Source organism: Dunckerocampus dactyliophorus, chromosome 10 (assembly GCF_027744805.1).
Source record: "Dunckerocampus dactyliophorus isolate RoL2022-P2 chromosome 10, RoL_Ddac_1.1, whole genome shotgun sequence".
Classification (NCBI taxonomy): domain Eukaryota; kingdom Metazoa; phylum Chordata; class Actinopteri; order Syngnathiformes; family Syngnathidae; genus Dunckerocampus; species Dunckerocampus dactyliophorus.
This window is the reverse complement of record NC_072828.1, coordinates 5,912,914-5,925,920: the sequence shown is the minus strand read 5'-3', so window position 1 is coordinate 5,925,920 and position 13,007 is coordinate 5,912,914. Positions and strand designations below refer to the sequence as shown.

Genomic DNA, 13,007 nt, shown 5'->3' with positions numbered 1-13,007 from the left:
TTTCGACTTATTTCCACAACCTTCCGTTAACCTAGCGTTAACTTTTCAAAACTCACAAACAACACAGCAGCGGTTCCAGTAGGTAGTGTAGCGCTCGGCAGTGGCTTGAGGCGTTGTGTTACTCCGCCAGATAAATATAGTTCGTGTTAGCTCCTACAATAACAATATCACTGTAGCTTGGTTAATATACAGGTCAGTTATTTAGGGAATCTTTACAGCTTTATAGTTGAAATTGTTGTGTCCCATGATGTGTTAGCTCCTCATGCTAACTCATTAAGAACGCACAAAAAAGGGAAAGAAATATGTGTTCATGTCTCACATAAAAATCGTCGATGATGGGCAAAATACCCCCAAAAAAGTGCAGTTTTCCTTTAAACCTACAAACACAAAACCTTGTAGGACTTACTATAAGCACTTATAAACCGTTTCAATTCCAGCATCAAGGACAAAACCCTTCCAATACACCATTGTGGGACTTGAGACACAAAAAAGGTATGCAATCAATAAGCATAAAAGTATTATACAGCTTAGAGTTGGATAATATGCTGAACAGTCATCATATGCGCTAAATACTAATACTATAACCACAGTGTAGACAAAAGCAACACACTAGCAAGTATTAGGACGTGGAAGTGACAGCTTAGCTTCCATCAAACATGGCGCCAAGGAGGACAGACATAGAGATGGAGTAGATGGAGTGCGTCTCAAAAAGGCAAAGAAAGGGAAGGGGAGGCGCGGCGTAGCGTAATCGTGTTAGTCGTGTCATTGTGATGGTTGCGTAATTGTGTGGGTTCCTCCTGAGCGACCTTTCTGCCAGAAGTTTAATTAGATTGCGCCGAGTGAGCGGCATTGCGGTGGCGCTCCACCGATGATGTCGACAAGGCAGGCGGCTTTCGTCAAAGCACGCAGGCACGCGCACACACACGCACACGCACGCACGTATATACGTACAATACACAAGGTGAAATGTATTATTATGCAGTCTAACTCATTTGTGTACTATTAGAACTTCACGCACGCACGCATGCGTACTCACACACATACACACACACGCACACAATGGGGCTGAGGTCGGGACAACCTATTCTCACCATCTCATTAAACGACTCCCAAGGTGGTGACCTTGGCAGACAAAGAGGTGTACATCATTCATCACTAGCGTCTACATCTAAAAAAAAATTAATAATAATAAAAAATAAATAAAAAAGATAACGCCCTCGCACTGCTCTGCCTCAGGTCATGCCCTTTCCACGCCTCCACTTCACCATAGAAGGTGAATGTAAAGTGACTCATGATTGTGGCGTCCATATTTAAAGATCCTTGATTGCATTGGAATCACAGCTGGCAGGAAGACGAAGAGGATGAAGAAGCGGACTTTCACGGAAATACTGGAAAAGGTGTCGTATTTGGAAGACACAGCAGTGGCATAACAAATACAACAAAGACTGAGTGACAGCATGTCCGCTGTCATCGCTGCGAATGGAGCAGAGCCAAACAAGGAAAAAAAAAAAAAAAAGTAGTCTGATATCAAGGCACAGATTCCCATTTTTAGTGAGCATGTTTCTACATTTTTCCTAATTGATGCCACATTTTAAATAAAAACAGGCTTAGCAAAATCGCTTTCATTTAAAGTTGGACGCAAGGAGTCAAAACGTAACCAACTAATGTTGTGTATTTGTCTAAAGCACAACAAAACAAAACCCCATCATTTGTGGAAAAGGAAAAGCAATAAGAGTCATTTTACACACACGGCCCTGACACTATCCACACAAACACAGGCCGTGGTAAGATCAATACATGTTGGTAATGACGACATACTTCACATAGACAACAAAAAAATGATGAAAAAATAAAATGATGAACTATTCAAGCGTTGTGTTGTTCTTCATGTATCTTTTATGATAAATGACAAATGATATCTATCAGTGTCATGTGAAGTAACAACACTTTACACCAATGGTTTTAACTCAATAACGGCGTCATGTTTTCATTCAATCATGGACAAATCTTTATTAGCTCCAATTGCATGTTTATTTCTAACATATAATTTTACTTAACCACTTAAAATGTGTATCACCTTTTTGCCATGTCTCCGAAAAGTGCGTACGGTAGCTAAAAAGGTGGTGCACTGGTGTGCACATTCTCACGCCAGGTTGTGTTTTTATAGATAGACTTTGGGTGCGCAGGTTTTTGGACCTGTTTTGTCCGTACGCAAGCTTTATAGATGAGACCCCCTGGTCTGCTAGAGAATAAGAAGACACAGCAGGAGGGATCAGTGCTGCCAACTTAGCGACCTAATCAGACCCTTCTAGATACTCTTTCTCGATTTGCAACAAATCTTGTGAAGAGACTGTTGGGACTCTGAAAAGAAAGCACGTATCGCTCTTCTCAACAAACAGCCCCTCCTGCATCTAAAAGCACTCGCAGGCGGCTCCATCTTGTTTGTGACATTAAAAAACAGACAAAAGGAAGCGACAGAAAAAAGTTCATTTGTAGTTGTAAACATATTTGTTTTGCTTTTCATTAGGGGTGCCCGTTATAGGCATATGCAGACGCTTTTTTATCGCTGATCACCTTCGCCGATCAGCTCCTCCCCCATTGCAGAATCCAGCCTATAGTGACCGTTTCCCGCCCACTTTCCCTTCACAAAGCCAAAACAAGCATGTCTGCCGTGTGGGACTTCCTGTCGTTGTGAGAGTGCTCTAGCCGAGGTGGCACCTTAAAAAGCTTGGGTGTCGCAGCTCGCGATGTGATCATTGGTCGGGCGGCGGCTAATTAGCCAAATCGTGGGACACGTGCCCGTGTGTGCAAGGCAGTCGGAGGTCGAAGACAGATAGCCTGAAAAGTGGTTGAATTTGTCAGACTGGATGGCCGGCTGTCATCCTGCTGGATGCTCTTGCATCCAAAGTCTCCTCTACGTTTCTGTAACATTCTGCTTCTTGGTCTTGTTTGCGTTGTGGTTTCACCATTGTTTTGTCGCCCCTAGATCCCTGACTTCCTGTCATGGGCGGCACAAATGGACGCATCTGTTTGCAATCGTCATTAGCTCCCCTTTTTTAGCTGCTTCCACACGATTTGTGGTTGCAGGAACGTACTCTAATTTCAGTCCGTAAGCTGACCTTTTACAAGATACTCTGACGTACCTGTTTTTCCTTGCTCCCTTCTACCTGTACTAGTGCGTCCTGTGGGCTGCCCTTTTTGGACCCTTTTTAGTTATTACAGATTTTTTCCCGGCTGCAATATTTACTCCTCCCAGCCGGTGTTCCTGTGTTTGTTTGTCCTACCATCAAATGAAGACTGTAAGTCGCTTCCTGGAGTCTGGGGATCCATTCAACCACAAACCCTGACATTTTCTCCAGAGATTTTGAAAAAGTTAGTCCAATATGTTTTTGTCTAAATTCCCTTTCATATCATAAAGCCCACGGCACCAGGGAGCCCCCCATGACCACGGTGCCTGCAAGCCTGCTTTTCATTCAGGTTTCCAGTTATGAGAACACTAGAAAGAAATGCATTCTGAAATATGAAATGTGAGTTGTGGATACCAGCATTTTGTTAATGTTCTGGTGAAGCAAGCATATTCGCTTTGTTTGGGCTGAAATAAGCTACGAAAATAAATGTTACAAAAATGAGTAGCTCTTGGCCATTTTCATTTTGTAAAAGCAGCTCTCAAAAGAAAAAACGTTGGTAACCCCTGAGATAGCCAATAGTAAATAAAAAAAATGTACACTTAATCCATGTGATCGGTATCGGACGATTTCAATCATGGATGAATGGTATCGACAGAATAAAAACCTGATCGGAACATCCCGATTTTTCATCTTTTTTACTGACTTTTTAAAAATGCGTCATGGCTGGTTATGCCAATTCTAAACTCCCCAATCCACCACATCTTCCACAAATAGATTTCAGTCCTGTGGGAAACACTGCAACAATACATTCATTATTGCAATTGTACTTGAGGGATGTTCCTAATATTTTGACCCTCGCATTAGAAACAGCTCATTATCTTTATGGGGGGGGGAATTTTTTCTCATCCAATCACATTTGACCATTCAGCTCAAATGCCACACACGCACGGCAAACATCAGAGAAAATACGTTTTTCCTTGTCCTCTCACACGCTCATGTTTTCATGTTTTTGCGGCCATAAAGCAACAGTAGACGACCCCCAGGGAGAGGCTTGCTAATGTACTGGGGGGGGGAAATCAATAGCCAAAAAGCTGCTGCAGATGACGGTCATGTGATATGTCGGCCTATTAGATCATCTGTTACACCGACATGCTGGAGTCACTGATATTTGACTTAGTTTATTCTGGTCGACGAGATGTTCGCATTCCATCCTATTCCATTTCTTTTGTTTTGGGAGTTTAAAAACACGTTGGAACGTGCGCTACTGCCACCTACAGGACTGGAATGGAACATTGCAGGACATCATTTACAACCCCACAAAAGGTTTTTATTTTTTTTATTTTTTGACAGCTACCTTAATGAACATTTATCATGAAAAAGGTGCGATTTGAATTTGATTCTATTTTGTTTGTATTTATATTATTACTATTACTATTACTATACTTGTATAAATCATATTATATATGATTTATTATACATATTTTATTTAGGGCTGTCAATCAATTAAAATATTTCATCACGATTAATCTAATTGAATTCATAGTTAACTCTTAATTAATTGCAGACAGGAATACATTTTTGTCTATAATAAGTAAAGATAAAAATCAAAATGTGGTAATCGATTTCATACGCAACTACGATAACTATCATATTTTATGTAAAGGGATATCAATTTTGGCAATATATATTATTTTATTAAAAAACGAATATAAATGTAGAAATGCCCCAGTTTTTGCATGTTTAATGCAAGCAGTGTTTTGTCCCACTTTGTTTGACAGTCCTTGAACGCACCCTCTAACTTTGTCCCAAGCTGCACAGATAGACTACTATATTGCATTGTCCCCTTTTTCTTTCACCTCATATTTTGTCCCAAATGCTGATACTATGTGGGAATGCATAAAGGTAAGACTTGATACCTTACTGTATTGAGTGCTAATGTGCACATTTGTTTGGTACACAACCTCTATGAAAAACTCCAGACTCGTACTAGTGGATGGTGGGTCTGTATTCATGTCGTGCTTTTAATTTGACGTTGTTCCTGTCATAGTTTTACACAATACCTAATAAATATCTGTTGATGACTCACTCGTGCGCTGCTAATGCTAGCTAATGCTAGGGCTGTTAGCTCTTCAGCCAAGGTCACACTGACACAAGCCCCCACATAGCTGTCCTCAGCTATACCTGTCGATAACTAGCAGCTCGTGCCCAAATTTTAGCTCGCAGTTACAAGCAAAAAATCAGCCGAGAGATAGCTCGCATCTTAAAAAAACACTCGCCATTTGGGACACTCGTATGACAAGGTACCACTGTATAAATGACAATAAAAAATACCAACAGTGCTTCAGCACCTACTCGCTTCTCTCTGGCAAATCAGTGACGACGTAGTCCGTGACAATTCCAAACACAGGGACACATTTAAACCTTATTAATACCCGCAATACCTATAAAACACAACAACTTTTACTTTATTTTACTTCTATTCTAATGTTAACGAACGTAACTTTATGCTTGTATTAGAGCTAAGAATGTTAAAACTGCCTGTACCGTTAATAAAGGTTTTATGCCGGCCACAGTTTGACCCTAGGACAGACAATTTCACTGTACATGATAGTGTAATAGATAGATGGTGTGGTTTTGCACTGTATTTCCCCCCCCAAAAAACATGTCGCTGTGCCTTTGTGTCATGTCTCTTCCAGGCAGCTGAACGAATACGTCATCAGTGACTGTACCAGCTGATCAATAAAACAAAAGAGGACAGGGCAGAGTCTGTCTTTCTTATAAACGCTGACAGCAGTCCACTCATGTGTTGTTTATTGATTAGTCGATAGTCCATTGTGAGCGTAAACATTTATGAATGAACACTGTGACCTCAGCAACGTACGGGATCGCAGGGCGCCGCAAGTGTCCTGTTGGTAAACCCCGACCGCCATGTCGCACCACTTTATGCTCGTGTCCCGCAATTATGTCACGTTTTTGCCACACTGAAGGTCACTGTAAGGTCATAGATGATGAGCAAACAAAGGGGTAAAAAGTGTGTAGAAAGCGTGGCGACACACAACACTAATGTGACAAACATCACTCTTGTTGTCACTCTATAAGCCCCACCCCTGATTGATTGATCTGGCCTGAAAAGCAACACTTGGGGACTGTAAATTGACTTTGATTGGTTCATTTGATAGCCCCGCCCCTACATCATTAAGAAGACAATAAATGGATGTGGACAAGTATTGAGCCAGTCCTGCAGGACCTAATTATTTTGGCAACAAAGAGCAGGATGTTGGGGGTCATGTGACCTGGAAATCATTACATCATTAATTAGGCTTTTCTCCAAGCTGGAGGTGTCAAGAAGCACGCAGTATGAAAATAAGATTTGTAATAAGGAACAAATGTCGCAAATCGCAATAGATTCTGCTGAGTCACATTTCATTGAGGGAGCTCGCAGCCTCTCGTCGCCGCAGCAACAGAGCCCCAGCGTGGCATCCATTAGGTTTCACGTCACGCTGTATTGAGGAATACACACACACACATGCACACGCACACAACTGGTCTTGTCCTCCTGTGCCAAGCCACTAAATGCAACACTCCGCTCATTTTAGATAAAAAAAACCCAAACATATTTAACAAGTATTATTTTATGTAGTTTTTCCATCCAACCATCCAGCTAACAGGGGCGCCAAACAGTATTATGAAACAATCTATTTTTTTACAGCCAAGTGTTTAACAAAGACACACAAAAAAACGTACTTTCCATTCTCCCGACTTACTTCTGGGTATCCCACTCATGTCCCAGTGTGGCGCCCCTGGTAGACTGGCTAACTCCCGTTCTGTTCTGATCAACTTGCAGCATTTCTCTTGTTCAGCTGTTTCTGTTGGTGTGTCTTTTAGACTTTGGCAGCATTTGTTTTAGATCCTGCATCGTTTATGTGATTGCAGCATTTCTCATTTCTTGTGATTTGTGGTGTTTGGACGTTGCTGAGTGTTGTCACCTGTCGGCCATCGTAGGGTAGGGAGCATCCATGTTCAATTATTATTCAAACTATCACTCATGATTTTTGTGTGGGTGGATCGGGAGTCCAAGAAATCAATAAAATCTCCATGTGTCATGCGTAAATGTACATGATGGCCTGTGAAGGCATTCATGCACCGTCACATAATCACATGGTAATTCGGTCACATGGTCAGCCGTGCAAAGCCTTTTGCACAGCATCATCATAGGGACGTGTTACCAACAGGCCTTAGCACAGGGGTGCTCACACTTTTTCAACCTGCGAGCTACTTTTAAAATGACCAAGTCCCAAAGATCGACTTCCCACTATAAACATAGAAAATATATTTATACATGTACAATATCTTTCCTATATTTATAAATATGAGTATTTATGTACGATGTACATGTATAGTTATAAGTTGACATGATGTATCTCTTACTATAAACCACAGGTGTCAAACACAAGGCCCGGGGGCCAGATGTGGCCCGCCACATCATTTTATGCGGCCTGCGAAACCCTTGGAATAATGCATGTCAATAATGCACTTCACCTCTGCCCTTCTAAATGTATTTGACGTGTCATTTTGACAAAAAGATTGTACTGCATGCGGTTCTTCTAAACGTCAGTATTGTCTAATCATGCAGCAAGATATTCTACGCATTTTTCAAAAACAAATACTTGAATGTCTGCTTGTCACCATGACATTGTCAATTCACTTCTAATTTCAAAGCAAGTTATCCATCAATTTGTTAGTAAACATATAATAATCAAATGCATGGGCAACTGTGTAATAGTATTATGAGGTTATATTCATATTTAGATTCATAAAAACTGACAGTTACAAGTGGCCCTCAGAGGGCAGCCGTAACTGCGATGTGGCCCTCAATGAAAATGAGTTTGACACCCCTGCTATAAAACATATAAGATATATACAGTGTATAAAATCTAACCAGTAAACTTTGAGTATCGGACAATTTCCGTGAAAAAGCACGGTATCGGCATATGCCGATACTTGCTTTTAAACGCCAATCCCCTTTGACAATCAGCTCCACCCCCATTGCTGCAGCCAGCCAATAGCGACCATCTCCCGCCCACTCTCCCTTCACAAAGCCAAAACAAGCATGTCTGCCGTGTGGGACTTCCTGTCGTCGTGTGAGTGATATACTCTAAGTTTTGCACCCTGCAATGCGTGGCTTAAAAAGCTTTAGTATGGTGCGGCATTCGGGGGGCGGGCACTTCGCAGGGTGTGGTGAGTTTTCGCACCTCACGATGTGATCATCGGTCAGGCGGCGGCTAATTAGCCAAAACGCGGGGCATGCGCCCGTGATAGCCCGAACAGTGGTTGGATTCGTGGATGGCCAGACGTCATCAGTGGTGGAGGAAACCGGGTTTGCCGACTGCCTGGCTTCCTGCTGGATGCTCTTGCATCCAAAGTCTCCTTAAAGTAGGCACCTGATCCTCTAAGTTTCACCAGTGATTTTGAAAAAATAATTAAAATATGTTTTTGTCAAAATTTTATGGTTCCCCTTTCATATCATATATCCCCGCAGGCTCTAGGGAGCCCTCCACAACCACGAGGCACCTGCAAGCCTGCTTTTCATTCAGGTCTTCAGTTAATAATGTGTGAACACTAGAAAGAAATGCATTCTGAAATACAAAATGTGAGTTGTGGAGACCAGTTTTTTGTTTATGTTCTGGTAAATTTGCTCTGTTTGGGTTGAAATAAAATATGAAAATTAATGTTTTTTTTATGTTATACTATTATTATTATACTATACTACGACTTTATACTATTATTATATTATTTATGTATATTATTATTTATTTTAAAATTTACCCTTAATCTATGTGATCGGTATCAATATCGGTATCGGTATTGGACGATTTCACTTGTGGATGATCGGTATCGGTATTGGGAGCATAAAAACCTGATCGGAGCATCCCTACTAAGTACTAATGTTTAGTATTTCACATTCACAGTTTCAAAGTTTACAGGTAATCAAAGTAGTTGATATCATTCAATAATTCAATTCTACATGGCAATAAAGATAATTACACTGAATTCCTCAACAGTTGTGTACATTACCTGAGTACCGGTAATATCCATCCATCCATCCTCTATGCCGCTTGCCCTCACTATACCAGTAGTATGTCAGTCAAAATAGCTATGTAGCGTTCATGGACACACACTTTATGTATTACATCCAGTTAGCATTTGCTATCCAACACTACCCATATAAAAGAAATGAAAATGATTATGCAAAAGACAATGCAGTCAAAGTCAAGGGAACATATTAAAAAGGTTTCAGCAATGGGCACATTTTCCAATTCATCATGAAATAATAGTTTAACAGGCGGAAGTGTAGAAAACATAGTAGTGGAGTTCAGGACGCGAAGAAACGCCGTCAAACAAGTGACTTTTTTTCTACATAACTAGCAGCTAGAAATGTTGTAGACATAGGCATCTTACTGCTGAGTTACTTTATCTCTAATCAGTATAATAAAGATGAAAGATTCTGTGTGTATCTTGAGACGCCTGTTCTTCACTTCATGTTAGCCGCGGCGGAGCACCAGCGACAGGAGGGGAGCTTAATGTCAGCTGACTGATGTCATATGACATCTACAAAGAGATGTTTATGCAATCGACCAGTAGCTCGCGATCGACATAATGACCGACGCTGCCTTAGCATCATTCATTTCTCACACAATTTGGCTGCAAAAACGGGAACTCACCGGATCGGCGGGCCCGCAGAATTCCCTGAAAGTCTTGGCCACGTCGGTGCCGTGGATCTCCAGAACCATGCAGGGTCCCAATGACAGCTCGGTCACCATGTCCTGCAGAGCGTCAAACAACTCTATGATGTTAATGGCAAGCGCGTGCATGTATTACGTGTGTGCACACAGTCAGTCAAATGTCAACATTTGCTGTAGGGTGTTTTCCTTTCCCCGATCACTTGACTTTTATCGACAGACCACTCACCACGTATTCTATCACCACACCTTTGTAGACTTCGTAGAACTCCTCTGCGTTGGCTCGGTCAACGTTGAACTGTGAGCATGAAAGAGAAAACACTCATTTGGCAGCACGAGTGTGTGCCTGGAATTAGACGGAATGCATTATCATAATTCCAATAAAACACGTCTGGATCACTGACAGCTGCTCGCTTGACTCCAGTCTGTGCGCAACATGCTCTGACCGAGGCCACAGCAATACTACAGTGATACTCAAGTCATAGGACTCATTTTTGTCCGTTTGTGACGTCAGAGGTCACTGATGTTGCGCCCGTTCTAGTTCTTCCACAACAAACTCCTCATGGTTTGCGCACTGGGAAGAGAAAAGGGCCCTAGGCATACTCTCCTCAAAAGTGGGTCGCGGCTTAATGACCATTGGAAAACATGGGTCCCAAGTGGCGAAACCCCGGTTTAGAGTATCAAAAATAGGCACTTTTATGGGTGTGGCTGTGATTTGCGGTCTACTGTAGCTTTCTGTACAAACTGTAATCCTACATAATGGGTCGTCACAAGTAGGACTTGATGATGATCATATGCAGTGTGTGGTTTTGTGCAAGTGGATGAAATTTTGATCCTGATACGGATCCAGATCCTGCATTCACCTGCTGGTCCAAGTTAGTTGGCTTAGTTAAATGTCCCAAAAGTTTTGTCTGCAGTGCTGATTGCGTGAGTGGAGCTGTGGTGAGACTAGAGCGTGTTTACCATTTCCAGAGCTGAGATGTGGTAGCCTGCCGCGGCAATGGAGTTGAGGATCTTACCGGTGAGTCCTGCAAACAAAGCACACAAGTGTTGAAATGATGATGATGATGTGCTCAGGTTTTCATCCATTGAGGCCACCCTGATGTCAAGGTTTGCGCTGACACACTCAAGTTGACCACAGTGCTTTTTTTGTGGTTATCTTCGCTGGCAATGCATCTTTTTGGGCAGTGAGATGGTCTCACCGGCAGGGAGGGAGGAAGAGAGTGGGTGGATATGCTTCAGAAACGGGCCAGATACCACCACAAAGATGCTGAAGGTCACATGGGCCGCCGATAAGACCCTGGCTTTCGCTTGCCATCCAGTCTGAAGGACCCCGCCGTTTGCTTAGTCTGCTTGGCGAGGCCGAGCGTCTCCTGAGTCCTCTGCGCCCTCCATAGGCGACAGATCGCCAAACCCCCCCCAAACAGCTGCTGGTGTTGCTAGGCGACGCAGCACTTGTGGGTGCCTGGCAACAGAAGCTTAAGCTATTCCAGTCATGTCTGCATGACGCCTTTAGAGTCTTCCTCCTCTGACGCCGCAATGTGATCGCCGGAGGGGAGCACGGTCATGGCTCGTCCAGACGCTAGGCCACAGGTCACCTTTAGTGTGTGTGACTAATAGCAAAGCTTTGTGAAGCTGTCAATCAAAAAACATCCAAAACACACCTGTAAGACCTTCAACAACAGGGGTTCTCAAATGTCTCAACCTGGGACCCACATTTTCCAATGGTCATTAAAGGAAAATGCGCTTCTTTTTAAAATTTTGCCCATCATCCACAATCCTTATGTGAGACATGAACACACGTCTTTCTCTTTTCTGTGCGTTCTAAAGATATAAAAACATATTAACCAAACTGCAGCGACATTGTTATTGTTATTACCATGAGTGGTGACACCTCGCACCACACCACACCACCCCGACTAGCTACGAGCCGGCTGGCGACTAGCTTCAGCACATGTGCGTCGGCGCCACACACACAATACCTCAGGCTAGTACCAAAAGGTAACGCAACATATTGGAGCTTCCGCCGCCGCTGCTGTGTTTTCGTTGTTGAGTTTGGAAAAGTTTATGCTAGGTGTAGCGTTTCTATGTTGCTATGTGAAATCAGTGCGCCCAGGAAGGAAGCCGGTAATGCTTGAAAGGACCAAAATACTATCAGTATTATATGTTACCGTGAATGTACCTGTTACTACACGGTCACAGCATGTTTTTAAAACCATGTTGGAGGTTTTTGGAGGTGTTTTAATACCTGGCTTTCTAAGCGGAATAGGTGTGTCCCATTACGTGCAGTCATTACTTGCCTCTTTTTAGCTGTTTTTCTATCTTTAGAACAGAACGACATGTGTGTTCATGTCTCACATAAGTATTGTGGATGACGGTCAAAATTTCCCCCCAAAAAGTACAGTTTTCCTTTAAGTCGCAACCCACTTTTATGAAAGTCTTTATTTATTTTTATATATTTTTTTACACTTTTATTTAAGTAATTCCTTATTTAGTAGTCTAGTCATTTAAATTTTTTTTTGCACTTTTAATTCATTTTTATTTTCCATTATTTTTATTATTTCATACACTTGTAGTCGTCTTTTTTTTTACACTTTTATTTAAGTCATTTATTTATCTATTTATTTTGTTTTCTACTTTTATTTTTGTCCAATTGAACACATTTTCATTTTTTTCTTTTATTTAAATCGCCGGTCATCTTTCGAAACATTAGTACACATACTGTAATTACATGTCCAAAGTTCATTTTTCATTTTATAAGAATTTATTAAGGCATTTTGTCGGGAAATAAGGAAGAACATGATGACCTCATCAAAAAGCACATACAAAAGAAGCGACAGATAAAAAGAAATATGTATTTCTGAACAAAATTATTTTGCTTTTCATATTTTTGCGCACCTTTTGTCTCTCAGAGTCCATAACAATTACATGCACAGGCATCACGGCAAATTATGCAAATAATTGTAAAGAGACGTTAAATAGTGTATAACACAACTTTAAGTAAAACAACTCACCCATTGAGGGGCGTAATTAAGAGTAAGGTGTTTGTAGAGCAATACTGTCACTTAGTGGCATTTTATATGTATTGCTGGGATACCTGATGATGCATGTACAAATGTTTTATACAAGCTAAGTATCT

At 41.7% G+C, this 13,007-nt stretch overlaps 1 protein-coding gene across 1 annotated transcript in view; it reads right to left on the bottom strand.

The window, feature by feature from the left end:
- nme7 (NME/NM23 family member 7) overlaps nucleotides 1-13,007 on the bottom strand; it is a 35,915-nt gene that overhangs the window by 10,822 nt on the left and 12,086 nt on the right. Inside the window, exons 8-10 of the mRNA XM_054788695.1 lie at nucleotides 10,832-10,896; nucleotides 10,098-10,166; nucleotides 9,851-9,952 (exon numbers count right to left, since the gene is read on the bottom strand). Of these exons, the coding sequence (XP_054644670.1) occupies nucleotides 9,851-9,952; nucleotides 10,098-10,166; nucleotides 10,832-10,896 (236 nt within the window). The remainder of the gene's footprint in view (nucleotides 1-9,850; nucleotides 9,953-10,097; nucleotides 10,167-10,831; nucleotides 10,897-13,007) is intronic.